At 39.6% G+C, this 17,926-nt stretch overlaps 1 protein-coding gene across 4 annotated transcripts in view; it reads left to right on the top strand.

The window, feature by feature from the left end:
- myo7aa (myosin VIIAa) overlaps positions 1-16,461 on the top strand; it is a 76,921-nt gene extending 60,460 nt beyond the window's left edge. For all 4 annotated transcript variants that reach the window (XM_044355225.1, XM_044355223.1, XM_044355226.1 and 1 more), the window contains 20 exons: positions 328-501; positions 654-881; positions 2,263-2,430; positions 2,683-2,800; positions 3,512-3,638; positions 3,772-3,941; positions 5,053-5,243; positions 5,962-6,086; positions 6,377-6,534; positions 7,590-7,743; positions 8,032-8,187; positions 9,116-9,221; positions 9,381-9,494; positions 10,019-10,106; positions 11,210-11,316; positions 11,424-11,609; positions 12,012-12,128; positions 12,885-12,968; positions 14,014-14,133; positions 15,884-16,461. In XM_044355225.1, coding sequence (XP_044211160.1) covers positions 328-501; positions 654-881; positions 2,263-2,430; positions 2,683-2,800; positions 3,512-3,638; positions 3,772-3,941; positions 5,053-5,243; positions 5,962-6,086; positions 6,377-6,534; positions 7,590-7,743; positions 8,032-8,187; positions 9,116-9,221; positions 9,381-9,494; positions 10,019-10,106; positions 11,210-11,316; positions 11,424-11,609; positions 12,012-12,128; positions 12,885-12,968; positions 14,014-14,133; positions 15,884-15,976 — 2,784 coding nt within the window. In that variant the 3' untranslated portion in view covers positions 15,977-16,461. The remainder of the gene's footprint in view (positions 1-327; positions 502-653; positions 882-2,262; positions 2,431-2,682; positions 2,801-3,511; positions 3,639-3,771; positions 3,942-5,052; positions 5,244-5,961; positions 6,087-6,376; positions 6,535-7,589; positions 7,744-8,031; positions 8,188-9,115; positions 9,222-9,380; positions 9,495-10,018; positions 10,107-11,209; positions 11,317-11,423; positions 11,610-12,011; positions 12,129-12,884; positions 12,969-14,013; positions 14,134-15,883) is intronic.
- Positions 16,462-17,926: the final 1,465 nt, after the last annotated feature.

Below are 17,926 nucleotides of genomic sequence, written 5' to 3' on the forward strand. Positions count from 1 at the left end.
TACACATGTGATTTCCACATTTCAGAGAGAGATGTGATCTTCTCCAGCATAAATAGTGAATATACAATAGTGTATAAATATATAAATAGTGATCACACCAGTTAGCAGCCAATCGTTTCCAGCAGCTGTGATGGAGCTGAAATGTGACACAGCCAGATGTTGTAGACATTATTTTAATCCTGTTTAAAGTTGTTAACAGCTGTTAATTGATAACCTGAGAATGCCTGTATATACAACAGTATATTATTATTCCTACACTGGCGGCGTCGGTCAACAAGCTCTTCAGCTGGAAACCAAGTCGTCTAAAGCTCTGAAATCTGTTTCCAGGCCACCAAGTCAAAGAAACCCATCATGCTGCCGGTGACGTTCATGGACGGCACGACCAAAACGCTGCTGACGGACTCGGCCACCACGGCCAAGGAGCTCTGCAACGCCCTGTCTGACAAAATCAACCTGCGGGACCGCTTCGGCTTCTCGCTCTACATCGCGCTCTTTGACAAGGTGGGACGACCTTAAAACCAAGACTTTAACCCTCAGAGAGCCTGAAGAAGTTGGACAAAAGCTCCTAATTTTAAGATTGTTTAAAATGCTTGTGAAGGAAACTCAGTAAAATAATGATTGTTAGAAGTGTCATTAAATGTTTCCACCTGCAGGTCTCCTCTTTAGGCAGCGGGAACGACCACGTGATGGACGCCGTGTCGCAGTGCGAGCAGTATGCGAAGGAGCAGGGAGCCCAGGAGAGGAACGCCCCCTGGAGGCTGTTCTTCAGGAAGGAGATCTTCACGCCGTGGCACTGCCCCGCCGACGACCAGGTCGCCACCAACCTCATCTACCAGCAAACCGTCAGGGGCGTCAAGTTCGGAGAATACCGCTGCGACAGGGTGACTGCTTCTTATTTTACATCCTGTCAGACATGCCCATAGATTGCCTCCCTATTGTTTTACATTGTAAGTGTGATGTGGCACTGCAACTTTCAGGGCTTATAAAATCCAAACCGTTCGAGTTATTACAAAGTTTTTAACAACTGTTGTTCAGCACAGTGTCATAAGTCATGCATTAAAGTTTGAAGCCGATACCATTAACGCCCTCGGAGGAGATAACGTTTGTTCGGGGGCCAAAATCGGGGCAAAGTCTTATTTTGAAAGGCTAATTGCGGACTTCCTGTTGGATTTAGGTCAGGGGTGTCAACATATGATTTGTAGGTCTTGGTGAGTTTGAGTTTTGGTTCGATCTCTCTACGACATTCCTACAGGCCGTGGCGGCCATATTAGATACATAGGTGGCGCTATAGAGCACATTTTGGCACTTTGGGGGATAATTTTTACATTTTATCAAATTTTTCACCAGACTTGATGTGCGTGCCAAATTTGGTGAGTTTTTGAGCATGTTTAGGGGGTCAAATTAAGGGTTGAAGTGGCGTAATAATAAAGAAAGAAGATTAAGAAGAAGATGAAGAAGAAGAATAAAGAAACAAACACACAAAATACAATAGGGTCTTCACCCCTTTGGGGCTCAGGGCCTAAATGGGACTGTTTTACAGTAGTGAGAGATGATGATATCCTGGGAAAGTCACACTGAATGATATCAGTGTGTGTTTCATGTTGATGTGTTCATGTTTGACTGATTATGACTCCTGTAATTTCCCAATTGTTAAAATCCCGGGAAGAACATGCACAGAAAGGACGAGATTAGTTCATGTTTTTCATAAATCCCTCTGGGAAAAATCAGATTGATTTGTAGTGAAGTTTGACAAATCATGCAACACAATTGAGTTTAATGATTATAATGATTATAATAATTGGCACTTCACTTTATTTTATCGCCCAGATTTCTTCTAAATTTCCATTTATTCCATCTAGTGAAGCCAGTGGAACATCTTAACAGCTGAGGAGACAGATGTTTCTCTAAATAGCTGATGGAAACCAAACTAGACACAGAAGGAAACTAGAATATTGGTCTCACATGTATCAGATGGACACTAACACACCACTATACTGTAGTTCTGTGTCTGCTGCAGGTGTAAATGTTTGCTACCACGTTGGCTATAATAACTTTATGAGGTGCTAATAGGTTAATGTTGTGTCTTCTGCCCCCTGGTGGACAGAAATAAACAAACAGTCCATATTTCTGTTGTTTCAGGTCTAAAAAATCCTTCTCTGCCTTTTCTGCCTGTTTACCCACATTTCCCTTCTACATTTATTAATATCACTCTTATTATTAGAGTCCGGACTCACCAGTATCTCTCTCTCTCTCCTCCCTCAGGATGACCTGGCAGAGCTGGCCTCGCAGCAGTATTACGTCGACTATGGTTCAGAGATCCTTCTGGAGCGCCTGCTGAGCCTCATCCCGTCCTACATCCCCGACAGAGAGATCAGCACCTCCAGGACGGTGGAGAAATGGGCTCATTTCATCATGGCCGCCCACAAAAAGGTGCTCGTCACTGGGATAAAAGTCACGCCAGCGTCCTCCCAGTGAATCTATCTAGAGGAGAACTTTCAGTGTTAATGTTTTCAGGCCTCAAATTCAATAATAATATCTTTAGAGGTTTGTTTAAAAATCCAAAAATGTATTTGTGCTTATTGGTGGCAGGAAAAGAACAACTTTCACATATTTCATGTACCGTCATCTGCCACCGAGACACCTCATACTGTAGATAATTCATTTCTCTGTGTGTCTTCTCAGGGCATTTACACCCAGAAGAGGTTTGACCCTCAGAAGGTGAAGGAGGAAGTTGTGGACTTCTCTCGACACAAGTGGCCTCTGCTCTTCTCTCGTTTCTACGAAGCCTTCAAGTTCTCAGGTGAGACTCTACGACCTCTTTCACACCTTTAACGTGTGATGAGGATGTACTAAATAAATAAATAAATAAATCTGATAGACACATAACAACTTTATTAGAGAATTTGGGATTTTAGCGATTAGGGAATAATTAAGACAAAGTGTTTGCATTGCATTTTCTTAGCACATAATTATTTTACTTATTATTTTCCTTCATGAAAACGTGTTTTTTTTTTTTATTTAACACCTGCTTTGGACGGTCACCTCATTTTTCTCTTTACTTTCTGTTCCAGTAGCTGAACTTTCTTCATTACTGTGAACTGTTGACGTCTCGCTGCAGGAAATTTACAGTTTTTAAATAAATTATGACGTGAAATCAGGATAAAAATCCTTTTAAACGTTAATGTTTTCCTCTTAGTGTGAACATCCAAAGTGACGACTTCTTTATTGTATTTAACCACAAAATGTGACTGACAAAGATCATTGAAACCCAAGTTAATATTAATTTGTATGTTGGAAGCATTATTCTCCATATTAGTTACACTTTATTCTGTAATTTATAACGACACAAAAGACATTTATATTCAGACGACCTGCTGTTCACTGATGTTCACTACAGTAAAACAAGCTCACACTTTAAATTAATTGGAATTAATTTAAACATCATATTCAGGAACTTTCCTAATAAATATAAACATATTTCCTTCTCTCTCTGTGTCTTTCTGCCTTTCAGGTCCCAGCCTGCCGAAAAACGACCTGATAGTCGCCGTCAACTGGACCGGCGTTTATTTTGTAGACGAGCAGGAGCAGGTCCTCCTAGAACTCTCCTTCCCAGAAATCACTGCGGTTTCCAGCAGCAGGTGAAGCATGCTGGGATATGTAGTCGCCTGTTTGAACGTCAGATCAGAAAACGTTGATGTGTTTCCGTCTGGTGGTTTGTTGTTTAACTTGGAGGACTTGTTGTTGTTGTTGTTGTTGTTGTTGTTGTTTTAGGGGAGGGAAGCTGCAGGGTCAGAGTTTTATTCTGGCGACCATTAAAGGAGACGAGTACACCTTCACCTCCAACAACGCCGAGGACATCCGCGACCTGGTGGTGACCTTCCTGGAAGGTTTGAGGAAGAGGTCGAAGTTCGTGGTGGCGCTACAGGACAACCCCAACCCCAGTAAGGAGGAAGAGTCAAACCAGACAACATTATTTCAAAATAAAAGTCTGTTTCTTTGTGTCTGAGGGGAGATGAAACACGACGGCGCGATTTACTGGAATATTTAATGAGAAGAAGGAGGAGAAGATGATATGTTAAGGATTTTTTAAAAAGATAATTTAACTTTTTTGATACGAGACATAAATTATTATTCAAAGTAAAATATTTTATATTCATTTTAAAACCTGTCTGGAGGGAATCTTTAGTCAAAACAAAAATTCTTAACTCTGCAGTTAAAATACAAAAATATGTCGTATGTTCTCAGTGTTAGTGTGTAGATACTTCCTGAAAATCTACCTGTCAAATACATTAATTACACCTAAAACGATGAAATTTACAAAGTGCAACAGAAGAAGACATTTTTTTCCTGACAGAAAGAATGAAAATATGCAAAAAAAAATATCTACTTTATTATTATTATTAACCCTTTCAAAAGCTGTTTTCTTATATATATATATATATATATGCATGGGGGTTTTAATGGTTTAGTTGCACATCAACCAACACAGTGGACTCTAGTGTGTCGTCACATTCGCTGCCATCCATTGGCCGGCCTTTCTAAGTGTTGCTGACAGACAGTAACAGCTGTAACGTTGAGAACCGGTTTGCTGCTTAAAGCCTTTAACACAATGTTCACATTAAAATAGTTGAACTGAATCAGTTTGTAACATCAGTCTGAGGACTTTATATGTTAGAGAGATTTCCATCAATCATTTATAATAATGTTCTACACTTTAAATAATGTTCCTGAGTATAAAAGACAAGAAAAAACAGTTTAAAGCTGCAACAATTAGTCGTTATTTTGATAATCAATTAATCATTTTGTCATTTTTTTTATGAACAAACTTCTTAAATGTGAATATTTTCTAGTTTCTTTCGTCCTCTATGACAGTAAACTGAGTATCTTCAGGTTTTAGGAAACAATGATCAACATTTTTCAACATTTTCTGACATTTTAAACACCAAACAAGATTAATCAATAGTGAAAATAATCGTTAGTTGCAGCTTTAAAACATTTTATCGGCCAGTTAATCATCTCACCTCAGTACAACCTAAACTGTGTTTCTGTTAGTTGGGGAACAGTCCACGTTCCTGAGTTTCCTGAAGGGGGATCTGATCCTGTTGGACCAGGACACCGGCGAGCAGGTCCTCAACTCCGGTTGGGCGCACGGCATCAACGAACGAACCAATCAGAGAGGAGATTTCCCGGCCGACTGCGTCTACGTCCTCCCCACCATGACCCGACCTCAGCAAGAGATAGTGGTGAGAACTTTTATACATCACTCAAATATAAAGTTCTTACCCTCGAAAATCTGCTGAGCAGAATGAAAACTGACGTCTTCTTCTCATTATTATTATTATTATTAACTGAAGCTGCGCTGACAGTAGAAATGTACCAAACTCTACCTGAAGTTTAGTAGTTTTAGAATCTGATTATTTGTCATTTTTTCCCATTATTTTCTCAAAAGATATAAGGACAAATATCCATAACAGCTAAAACCAGCTTAGTGCAAGGAAACAGAAAGATTAGAGAATCAACCTAAAAAAATTAGAGATCTGATATTAGTCAGACAGACAAAAAGAAGTTTTTTTTACACATTAACCATAAATACATTTTACAGAGTAATAAAATTAAAGAAAACTAAAATAAAAAAGTTCTTCCAGTTTTGGTTTCTTTTCCCTCAAAGAATAATACTGTATTTTTGTGTTTTTTAAATGTGAATTCATCGAGTGACACCAACAGGTCAAAATGTACACTGGAACCCAAGAATACACGTTAACATGCTAATGATAGCATGTTATTGTCTTAACATGCTAAACATTATAAATTAATTGTCCACAAGCTAACATGCTAAATGAAAAACGTCAGCATGTTGAGATTAAAAACCTTGTGAAATGTTGCTGTAACAGTTTAATCTGATGATGATGATGATGATGATGATGATGATGATGATGATGATGACTTAATCCAACCAATCAGGCGCTGGTAACCATGACGCCAGACCAGCGGCAGGAGTCAGTCCGTGTTTCACAGCTCGTCATGCCGGAGAGCGACGACAGAATGAAGCCGTACACGCTGGAGGAGTTCTCCTACGACTACTTCAGGTACACACACACACACGCACACACACACACACACACACACGCAAACACACACACACATACACACACACACACGCACGCACGCACACACACACACACACATACACATTCACACATACACACACACACACGCGAGCACACGCACACACACAGACGCACACACTAAAGGTTGTGAAACGTCCTGCACATGTATGTTTTTACTGTGAGATAAATGTCCGTCTTTGACCTGAACTTAACTCTGATGGACATGTAGTCGTGTTAAAAGTGACACTACCTTCGCCTGCTTTCTTCAGACCTCCTCCCAAACACACCCTGAGCAGGGTGATGGTCACTAAGAATCGTGGGAAGGACAAGATGTGGAGCTGCACCAGAGAGCCGCTCAAACTGCCGCTGCTGAAGAAGGTCGTCAACCACGAGGAGCTCGCTCAGGACGCCTGCATGTCCTTCATAGATATCCTTTAAACAGCTGATGTGACCCAGACAACCCTGGATAACAAAGCCAAACTTACTGTCTGGGTTTGCCAGCTCAACTACTTCAGACTGTTTTAATTGCATGATTTAATTTCATTATGTTTTACAATATTTTTAATGCTTTTGCTTTAACACAAAAAAAGAAAACAAAAAAGTAAGATCGAGGTTACAAAAACTGAGCACGTATGTCATCTGCTAACCATGTGATCCCACGTTTATCCTCATGATATTTTAACAAAAACACATCTTAACCTCAGCTGTGTCTCAAATCACATACTTCAGTTAGTACACTGTGTTCACTATCTACTTACTTGGGTAGTGTCGTCTCAAATCAAACATGGCCATCGTGCACTTACCGGAAATGACGATGGCAAATTAGCATTAGCTAGCGTTAGCATTAACGTTATTGTCTGTGCTACCAAATCATTACAGACTGTTAAATTAACCCAATAAACATACTGATGGCTTATATCCGACAACAGTATAGTGGTGCTTAGTGCTAAAAAACACATGTATAACTTACAGTCAGTGGTCCCTCCCTTCTGCTACGCAGCCAAGGTGGCGAGCATCGAAGGCGAGAAGTGTCCATAGTTCCACACTCAACTTTTTGAACGTTTTAAGTGCATTTTTTCCAGTGTGAACACACTTAAGCAGTCAAAATGTTAAGTGTAAGTACAGAATTATGTGATTTGAGACACAGAATTAAACTGTAAACAGGTTATTGTCTAATTACATGTTTTATTATCACAGATCTTCACAGCGTTTCCAAAGCTGCATTATTCATGCAGTGATGGACGGAGCCGCTGATGTTCTGTGTATGCAAACAAACACAAGAAAAGAAACAGAAACTTTGTATAAAAAACAAAACAAACACGTTTCTATAAGTCTTATGACTAAGCAGCAGAATGCAGGTAGAAAGTCTCTGAACTTGCTTTTTTAATAAACTTTCTGTTCTGGACTCTCAAGCTTGATGAATTTGAATTAAATTAAACACAAACTCATTCAGGTTGTTTTATTCCTTGACGTCTGTCCCACCTATGATGAAGTACATGGGCGACTACCCATCCAAACGGACGCGCTCCGTCAACGAGCTGACGGATCAGATCTTTGAAGGAGCTCTGAAGGCCGAACCTCTGAAAGACGAGATCTACTGTCAGATCATCAAACAGCTGACTGACAACCACGTCAAGTGTGTAAACTGACGCCATCAGTCTGATCAGTGCAGTTATTTAGGTTTTTATTTAACAAACATTATTAATACTTAAAAAACTCTTGATTTCTGCAAGTTTATACACTTTATATAAATATGTCGGGCTTTCTAACATATTTAAAGAGATATTATCATGTTTATAATGTTTTAACCTTGAAAAAAATATAAAAATAGGACAGATATAGTTGAACTATTATAAAATCTGTGTTATCTGTTATAACTCTACATATTTAGTATCTGAACAGTGTGGTGCTGCTGCTGCTGCAGGTACAGTGAGGAGAAAGGCTGGGAGCTGCTGTGGTTGTGTACTGGTCTGTTTCCTCCCAGTAACGTGCTGCTGCCGCACATCCAGCGCTTCCTCCAGTCCAAGAAACATCATCCGCTGTCTGGAGACTGCATGCAGAGGCTGCACAAATCGCTACGGTAACGCAGAGTCCAGTCTGACGGTTATTGATCTCTTGTGTTTGTCAGGTGACATGTTTAGTCTTGAAATCACAAAGTTTACAGATAAAAATGATCATTGAATAAACGACATAATGATCGTTTTATTTGATAATTCAGCTTTTAATCACATAGTCTTCGTCTGTCAATCAAAACAAACAGCAGAGCCACGTGATTGGCTGTTGCTTTTGTCTGTATGAGCAGACAGCCAATCACATGCAGTAGCTGACTGACCTTATGACAAAAAAAACTTTAGAAAAAGGACTAAAATAAAATAAATAATATAATCCTCAATTAACTTGTGAAAAGAATCGAGATAAAATAACTTTCCATGAACTGAAAAACTGTTTACAATATGTCACAATTTCACATTTTGTCATGTGAAAATGTATTATACAGTGTATTTTTAATTTAACATTGAGCACTTTGGGTTTCGATATCTTTAATTAAAAAATATAAAATGTAAACGTCTTTTTGCTTCCTCAAAAGAGCACAGACACGTAATTTATAGATCTGCATCTATATCTCCTTCAACATCTGTAACTTCAGTTCATAATATTTAATTCACCTTTACGTACGAGCTGCCTCATCAATGCTGAACATATTAAACAATATTAACTTTCCAGAACATTAAAATGATGTCAGCAGTAGAAAATCTGCCTTTAAAGAGGAAAATACTTCACTTTGAATCTCAGTGGAGCTTCATGTGCAGCAGGTTTAACTGCGTTGTGGTTCTCAACCTGCGGGTCTGGACCCCACACGGGGCCTCGAGATGATTTGATGATTTTCTTTGCTTTCATCTTCTTTCTTGTGACTTTACTGTGGAGTTTTACTATCTGAGAAGGAAAATCACTCTTTAATTCAACTGTTCACAACTGTTTTTTTTTGGTCATGGTTGTCACGGTAACAGCAACGGATCTAGGAAGTACCCTCCTCATCTGGTGGAGGTGGAGGCCATCCAACACAAGACGACCCAGATCTTCCACAAAGTTTATTTCCCCGACGACACAGACGAGGTCCGACACACACACACACACACACACACACACACACACACACACACACACTCTGTCTGCTGGGTGAGACACACACACACACACACACACGTATAAATATATATTCTATATGTTATAAACTGGGCTGGTTTGTGCTGAGCGTGCATTTCTCACTGGCAGGCGTTTGAGGTGGAGTCCAGCACCAAAGCGAAGGATTTCTGCCAGAACATCTCGACCAGACTGCTGCTCAAATCTCCTGAAGGCTTCAGCCTCTTCGTCAAGATCTCAGACAAGGTCAGAGGTCAACGACTGTTTGTTAAATGTTCAAATTAAATGTTGAAAATCTGCTTTTAATTCAGCTTCATCAGGTCAGAACAGGAGGAGATGCTGGGTGGAATATTACCTTCACTGGACTTTATAACGGAGCGACTTCATTTATTGATTTGAGTCTTTTTTTAGAAGAAATTCTCTGATTCAGCTTCTTAAATGTGAATATTTTCTGGTTTCTTTAGTCTCTGTGACAGTAAACTGAATATCAGAGATGCAACTGAACATGTTTTGTTTTGTCCACAAAACAAAACATGTTCAGTTGCATCTCTGACTTTTAGGAAACACTGATCGTCGTTTTTCACCAAACAACTAATCAATAATCTGTCTTTAGTCATGTTTCCTTCAGGTGTTTCTGTCTTTATTTAATGCTAATTGCTAATTTCCTTTGTCCTCCTTTTATTTAATGATGCTACAGCATTATTGATCCTGTGTTTATTGATCCTGTGTGTGTGTGTGTGTGTGTGTGTGTGTGTGTGTGTGTGTTGCAGGTCATCAGTGTGCCAGAGGGAGATTTCTTCTTTGACTTTGTCAGACATTTAACAGACTGGATCAAGAAATCTCGACCAGCTAAAGACGGTTTGTATCTGCGTCCAGTTTTTATTTCTCCTGAGGTGAAAATATCCTCGAGTCCAGTTTCATGTCAGTATTTTGTCGTCAGCGTTAAAACGATTCCTACCTGTGACCAGACAGTTGACAGTTTTGACCATTTGTGAAAGTTAAAGTGTGTAAATCTTATTATATTATATTCAGTTCTAGTGATGGACAGTAAACACAGGCCTGCTGTTTTAAATGAATCTAACAGTGTTAAATTGTAAGGACGGCTAAAGAGCTTTTAGTTTGTGTAAACACTAAAAAAAAGATAAATAACCCAGTAAAAAACACATTTTAAATATAATTTCAAATCTGTTTAATAACTGTGAGTCTGGACTTCTCTTGATTGACGTCTCTTAATCAACTTCAGCTGTGTTGAAACTATTAAAAACCAACTCTGTTTATTGACAGTATCAGCTCAGTTATTTAATCTGTGTTTATGGTGAACAAAAATAATAATAATGATAATTATCCCTCTAGGCTCAGCGTACATTGTTCAAGTATCAGTTAATGGTGTCAAAGCCATGCAGATAACTTTCAGTTTTATGTGCTGAGATTGTGAGATATCGTTGAGTTTCCTGTCAAACCAGCGCAGGTGTGTTAGACTGTCAGTAATCTCTGTTACCTGACAAAAACAATCAACCATATACCTGTAAATATGGAACATGAACAGAGAGGAGAAACTCCTCACTGATGGAGTTCTGAGACTTGTATGATGAAGGCTCAGCTACAGTTACAGCAGAGTTTCTGGGTGGACTAAACTTAAATTTGGTGTAATATGTGTGTGTAGTTGCTCTGTGTCCTCTTCATCACATTCTTCATATATATATATATATATATATATATATATATATATATTATAAATCCATCATAATTTAGTCTATGCTGTATTCTGTTATTTGTCTTTCTTGTTCTATTCTGTAAACATAACATCTACTTCCTTCTGTTTTTCGCTGTTAAAGGGTTTCTTATTGAGTTTTTCTGTATTTGAATGGAGGATCTGAGATCAGAGGATGTTGTTTGTGTTGCTGTACAGACTGTGAAGCCTCTGTGTGTTTGTGATGTTGGGTTTCATCCTCCCGCTGCAGGAATCGTTCCCTCTCTGACCTATCAGGTGTTCTTCATGAAGAAGTTGTGGACCAACACGGTTCCGGGGAAGGACTCCTTCGCCGACTCCATCTTCCACTACTACCAGGTCGGTCTAACGGGGTTTATACTAAGAGACGGGACTGCTGCTACTGATTTATATTTATTTATTTATAGTAGCACTGAATCTTCCTCTCGTCCTCCTCTGCTGATCAGGAGCTGCCTAAATACCTGCGCGGTTACCACAAGTGTTCACGAGAAGAGGTTTTCCAGCTGGCGGCGCTCATCTATCGCGTCAAGTTCGAAGACGACAAATCTCACTTTCCTACAATTCCCAAGATGCTCCGGGAGCTGGTTCCCCAGGATCTCATCCGTCAGCTGTCACCGGACGACTGGAAAAGAGTAAAACTGCAAACTATAAAACACTGACTGTCATACTGAATATTAACTTTACATAAAGTTGAAGTTATAAAGAATAATTAATAGTCAAAATGTCAGATATTCAATATTCTTAATGCACAATGTGAACAAAGATTTCTTTCATCAGTTTGATGTAAACAAATCATTTTTTTGTTTGCTGCTAATCTTTACGCAGCAAATTAATCGTCTTTTCCTGTAAGAAGCTCTAAATTTGGTCATTAATACTGTGTGCGTGTGTGTGTTTGTGCGTGTGTGTGTTTGTGTGCGTGTTTATGTGTGTGTTTGTGTGTGTGTGCGTGCGTGTGTTTGTGTGCATGTGTGTGTGTGTGTTTGTGTGTGTGTGTGTGTGTGTGTGTGTGTGTGTGTGTGTGTGTGTGATGACAGTCTGTAGTTGCGTACTTCAACAAGCAGGCTGGTAAATCGAGGGAAGAAGCCAAACTGATGTTCCTGAAGATCATCTATAAATGGCCGACCTTTGGCTCCGCCTTCTTTGAAGTGAAGGTAAACACACCTGATTATGTCACTTCCTGTCTGTAGCTGAAACTACTCGGTTCTCATTTTCTCATGTCTAAAGGTAAACTAACGGTCTAGAGCTGACTGTGACTCTCCATGGCAACAGATGAAACTGCCTATCAGTGCACATTAGTTAAAGGACGAGTTCACAGTTTTTCAAGTGTGTCTTAAACCAACAGTCAGGAGCTCAAATGAACATTAAACCAGTTTTTCTTGCTGTAATCATTCCTCCAGTTCATACTGACCATTAGAAGATCCCTTCATAATGACCTTACAATGGAAGAGATAGAGGACAAAATCTGTGCAAAAAAAAAAAAAAAAAAGTATTTAAAAGTTTATCTGAAGCTAATATGAAGCTCTGGCAGTCTGAGTTCATCAGATAATGTGGATATCTCCCAAAGTTAATCTTTTTAGTATTAAATAGAATAATAACAAAAAATGGGACGTTTAACTAAAAAGACTGAGGAAGATATTTACTTTATTTGACTATTTGATCACTTATATTGTAAGGTCATTATGAAAGGTCATTATAAACTCTTGTTTATCAGATTTTGTTCTCACTTGGAACAAGTTTAAACAACATTTTCCACGTATGCAGCAGACACACTGAGACTGGTGTTCATTTGTAAAATTGTTGAAGTTTTCCTTTAAGAGGGAGACGAGCATCATCTGAACCAGAGACACATCACTGCTTTAATGTGATAGATGATAAACAAGGTAAACATCTGTCTCTCTTGTCTTCAGCAAACCACAGAACCAAACTTCCCAGAAATCCTGCTGATCGCCATCAACAAGCACGGAGTCAGTCTCATCGACCCCAAGACCAAGGTTTGTGTCGAGAAATAATCGTTACTCCTCTAAACAACCGTCTGAATGATTTTAACCCTCAGATTGAGTTTCACTCAGTAGATAAAAGGTTCACATTCACATGAAGGAATGAAAGAAACCTGCAAATCACATCAATGGTCAGACATGTTAAAGATGAGCGTCTGTGTTGTGACGTTAACGTCTGTTTACAGATCATTTCATTCTCAGACTTTAAGTGTATTTGACTAAAACGTCACAGAGGATCAGTTAGCAGGTTTAAATAAAGCAGATCATAGTAACTGGGGTCTGACTGATACTGATACCGATATCAATATATCGGCTGATAATCTTATATATACAAAACATAAATGCACGTTTTTTTCAATGATCCTTCATGATGTGGTTATCAAACCTTTGTGACAAAGATATGTGATAGAGGATATTTTAATTTATTTAATAATAAACTTTAAACAGTAAACTTCACTGGGAATTTAATAATTATAAAACAATATAAATAAATAAAAAACACACACAAAAAAAACTTGTACATATATATTAAACTTGAATTATGAAAAATGATAAAATATACATAAAATGCTGCCTGTATAACTTCATAAAAAAAAATATCGGTCCATATCAGACAAGATGTATGCAGATACCGATATATGTGTGATAATATCAGCTGCTGATATATCAGTCAGGCTCTAATAACAACATCCATGACTGTAGTTTATATAATGTTGAACTCTACATATTAACTGTGATTTAGTTTCTCTTCATTATTCTGTCAGACGTGTTTTTGATGTTTTGTTAGTTTTAGCAGTTTGTTGTTGAAGTAGTTGGTTTCTTTAGTCGTCTTGCTGTTATAAATCTTATTCACGTGAGTCAGAGATTCTTATTCTTGTCTTCAAACCTCTGATTGGTTGTTGAAACTCATTGTTAAGTTGGAAAACCGCAGACTGGGACCAGTATGTGTTCTGTTGGGACTTGTACTGTGGCCTTGTGGGTAATGTAGGCCTGTTTTATCTGTGTGTGTGTGTGTGTGTGTGTGTGTTTGTGTGTGCAGGACATTCTGACCACACATCCCTTCACCAAGATCTCCAACTGGAGCAGCGGGAACACCTACTTCCACATCACCATCGGCAACCTGGTCAGAGGAAGCAAACTGCTGTGTGAGACGTCGCTGGTGGGTGACGGCAACACACACACACACGCACGCACGCACGCACGCACGCACACACACACACACACACAGGCTTGTTGAATCAATACACAATTAAACCTGCAGTGTGGAGCTTTTACATATGAATGAACGTTGCTGATTAAGCCGATCACCATCAGATAAATCTCTCTATAGCAGCGGGAACGTCAGCTGCAACGTTTTGGCCGTTCATCAAGCAGCTCATCTAGATTTTCCAAACGTTTTCGGACCAAATGAATCAAATTTTGATAGTGAAACAAGTCATTTTGCAGAGGTTGTGTGGCGCTCAAGCTAATTTATCCACTGATTTACAGCCAACAGTAGGTTACAGCCAGTATGTACTGGTCATCGGGGCATACTGGGACAAATCCCAGTGGGGCCGGTGGACTGTCAAAACACACAGCGGCCCTCTCTGTGTGTGTCTGTCATGCAGGGTGCACATGAGAGCCGCTGCAGGCTTGTGTCAGCCAATCACAGCCGAGCGCCTCCCTTCACTCTCACAGCCAGAAGGAGGAGACAAAAGTCTGTCGTTCCAGATTTAATTGTCACCTCTCCTCTTCCTCACTAACGATGAATCAAACCATGTCTGTGAAGACTCTCCGTCCTCTCAGTGCAGCTCTTATTAGTTCTTATGACTGAGTCGTATTTATTGATCATATTCAGTCATTCAGAACACTTTCAGATATTTGTTTCCTAAAACATGAATTCAGAGTAAAATATGGATCCATTTAACGAGTCTGGTGAATGTCACAATAATTAATATAAATAGATTTGAAGAACACTTTTATGACTTCTGTTATCTCATTATCTTATCAGCAGGATCTCTTAGTGACATTTTAACAAATGTTTGTGTGACTGAAACAACCTGCTGATAGAGAGACATAGAGACATAGAGACATAGAGAGAGGGGGGGAGAGAGAGAGAGAGAGAGAGAGAGGGAGAGAGAGACAGAGAGAGAGAGACAGAGACAGAGAGAGAGAGAAAGACAGAGAGAGAGAGAGACATAGAGACAGAGAGAGAGAGAGGGGGAGAGAGAGAGCTGCACAGTGAACTGTAACAGAGTGAACCTGTCAACATACTCATACTCAGTGTTTCTATATTATAGAAGAACTGTAGCATTTATATATAATATAATATAATAATATGATAGAAGAGCTGTAGATTTATAATATAATATAATATAATAGATGAACTGTAGCATTTATATTCTGACAAACTGAACTTTCTGTTACATTAACAGTTTACGCCTGCTATTGCCACGACAACAGTCCATAACCTGAAGATATTCAGTTACTATCATAGAGGATTAAAGAACAGAAACAGGAAATATTCACATTTGAGAAGTTTGAATCAGAGAATTTTCACATTTCTTCTTGGATTATAAAAATAGTTGGTGATTAATTTTCTGTCAATCGATTAATCAACTAATCGTTGCAGCTTCACTAAACTTTTTATCAAAGAAATAATCTGCAGATGAAACAGCTGAGGCTCTGAAATGGGCAATAATCTGAAACTACAACAATTATACTATTATATTATATTTTGTACTTGTATTGATGGATATTTATTGATTCTGACCTCGTTATCACTGATATTTATTATTTCTGTTTTATCTATTCTTCTTTATAAAATGAGTGAAGTAAATATGTGTAAAGTCTTAAATATAAACGCACCAGAATTCTGTTGTTTTTGCATAATGTCAATAAAGTTTGTTGACTTGAACTCACGCCTGCAGGGCTACAAGATGGACGACCTGCTGACCTCCTACATCAGTCAGATGTTGACGACCATGAACAAGCAGCGCTCCGGTCGGGGCCACAACAAGTGAACTTCTTACTGGCAGGAGGCCGCCGAGCTCATCCGGCTCTTGCGCCCTATTGGCCAGCACTGCAGCTGGGGGCGGAGCTTCGCCCACCAGCTGTGGAGGATGAGCCGCAGTCCTTCTGCTAGCTCGGAAGGGTCGAAGCTCACCGGGGAGAGTTCGGCCGTCGGCGTTGGCGGCGACGACGACAACGACGACCCCGGCGAAGGCCCCAGCAACTACTACCACTACAACTACAATAACGATGATGATGAGGATGAGCCGTCCAGTGAGGATGACTACCTCTAAAAGCTCCGTCCAACAGATGTTCGGTCTTCCTGGTTCAGGTTGAACCGAGGACTCTTTAGTTTAGTCGGAAGGTTTGAAACTTTAGCTTCTGCCGTCGTTCTCTGGACGCGGCGAGGTCGGTTTGACGCTTCCTGCATTCGTGAACATAACTGCTGGTTGTTTTTGTTCTGTTGGTACAATAAATCGTCTCAGTCGGTGTGTTTACATGTCGTAACCTGCTCTGACCTCATTCTGCAGGCGTGGCGGAGTTGAACTGGTAGACGACGCTGCTTTCTCACTTTCTTTGTTTTCCTGGTTTGCAGCAGCCTGAAGGCGGCAGTAGACGCCATCAGAAGTACTTTGTCGTCATACTCCTCCTCCTCCTCTGTGTGGGACCATTTCTGTAACTTCCTAAACCCACATTCAACTATTTATGTCACTTTCCATGTGAACAACTGAGTGCAACACTATGAATATCTTTTCGCTCCACCTTCACGTGTTGCTGTTCGATACAGATATAAATGTCGTCAGAACTAGTTCTGATCGAGCATAAACTGACCCCGACTGGTGCAGCGAGACTTCAGATGAAATTAATTTAAATAAGAGGACGCGTCGCTCCGCTGTGTTTTCTCTGTGTGTCTTTTGTCCTGCACATGCGTACTTGTAAAAGGCTGATTATAAACTCAGCTCCAAGAGAAATCTACCGTTTACATGACCGTCAGGAAATCAGCTGACTGGAGAAAGTCGACTGTAACCTGAGTTACTGCAGATTACACGTTTACACCATAACTGTGATTTAAAGGATCAGTCTGGTGATTTTCTATTATTTTCTTATTGTCAATAATCTCATGAACTGATCTACTAACTAACTAACTAAGTATTGTGTGTGAATCAAAGCCTGGTATATCTTATTCCTCCGTTATTGTCCAGAAACTATCAAAAACACGTCAGTGAGCCGCACCGCTGCGCTGGGTGACATGTTCCTTCATCATGAAGAGTTTGGTCACGTTAGTTTGTTTAGAAACGGCTCCAAAGACTAATAACAGCATCATGTTTTCAGTCATCAGAGAGTAGTTCTGTGTAATGCAGACGCTACTGAGCATGTGCAGGAATGAGGTTCTGTTTGCAGCTTTGCTAGCTTGTTGTGCTACATATCACAACCTCTGGACTTTGTACTACACTGTAAATTTTTCAGAGGTTGTGATATGTAGCACAACAAGCTAGCGAAGCTAAGTTTTTAATAGTTTCTGGACAGGATTTGCTACACACACGATACTTGTTAGTAGATTATTGTTGACATTTGTTGACAAGAACAAAAAGATAGAAAATCACCAGACTGATCCTTTAAAGTGATAAGCGTGTTACTATCCACTCTGGTGACGTGGCTCTATGGAAGACAATGTGTGTCAGACTTAGCATTAGCATGTTACGCTAACTTGCTTTATTTAAGCCTTTTACCATGTTAGTGTTTAACACGGTGAAAACACTGTACCGGGACCTTGTGCTGCACTGTTAGCGTAGGAACGTTTGACTGTTTGTAAGCACATAAACATGTATGTTAACTGTTGGAGGTTAACATGCTAACGTTAGCATCTAGCTTATAGTTGAACTCAGAGGGTGAATAATGTTTGTTTAGGTAACAACACGACCTTCTCTGTACTGTTGTTCTCACACTGGATGCTTTTTGTC

The sequence above is a fragment of the Thunnus albacares genome, chromosome 6, assembly GCF_914725855.1.
Source record: "Thunnus albacares chromosome 6, fThuAlb1.1, whole genome shotgun sequence".
NCBI lineage: Eukaryota > Metazoa > Chordata > Actinopteri > Scombriformes > Scombridae > Thunnus > Thunnus albacares.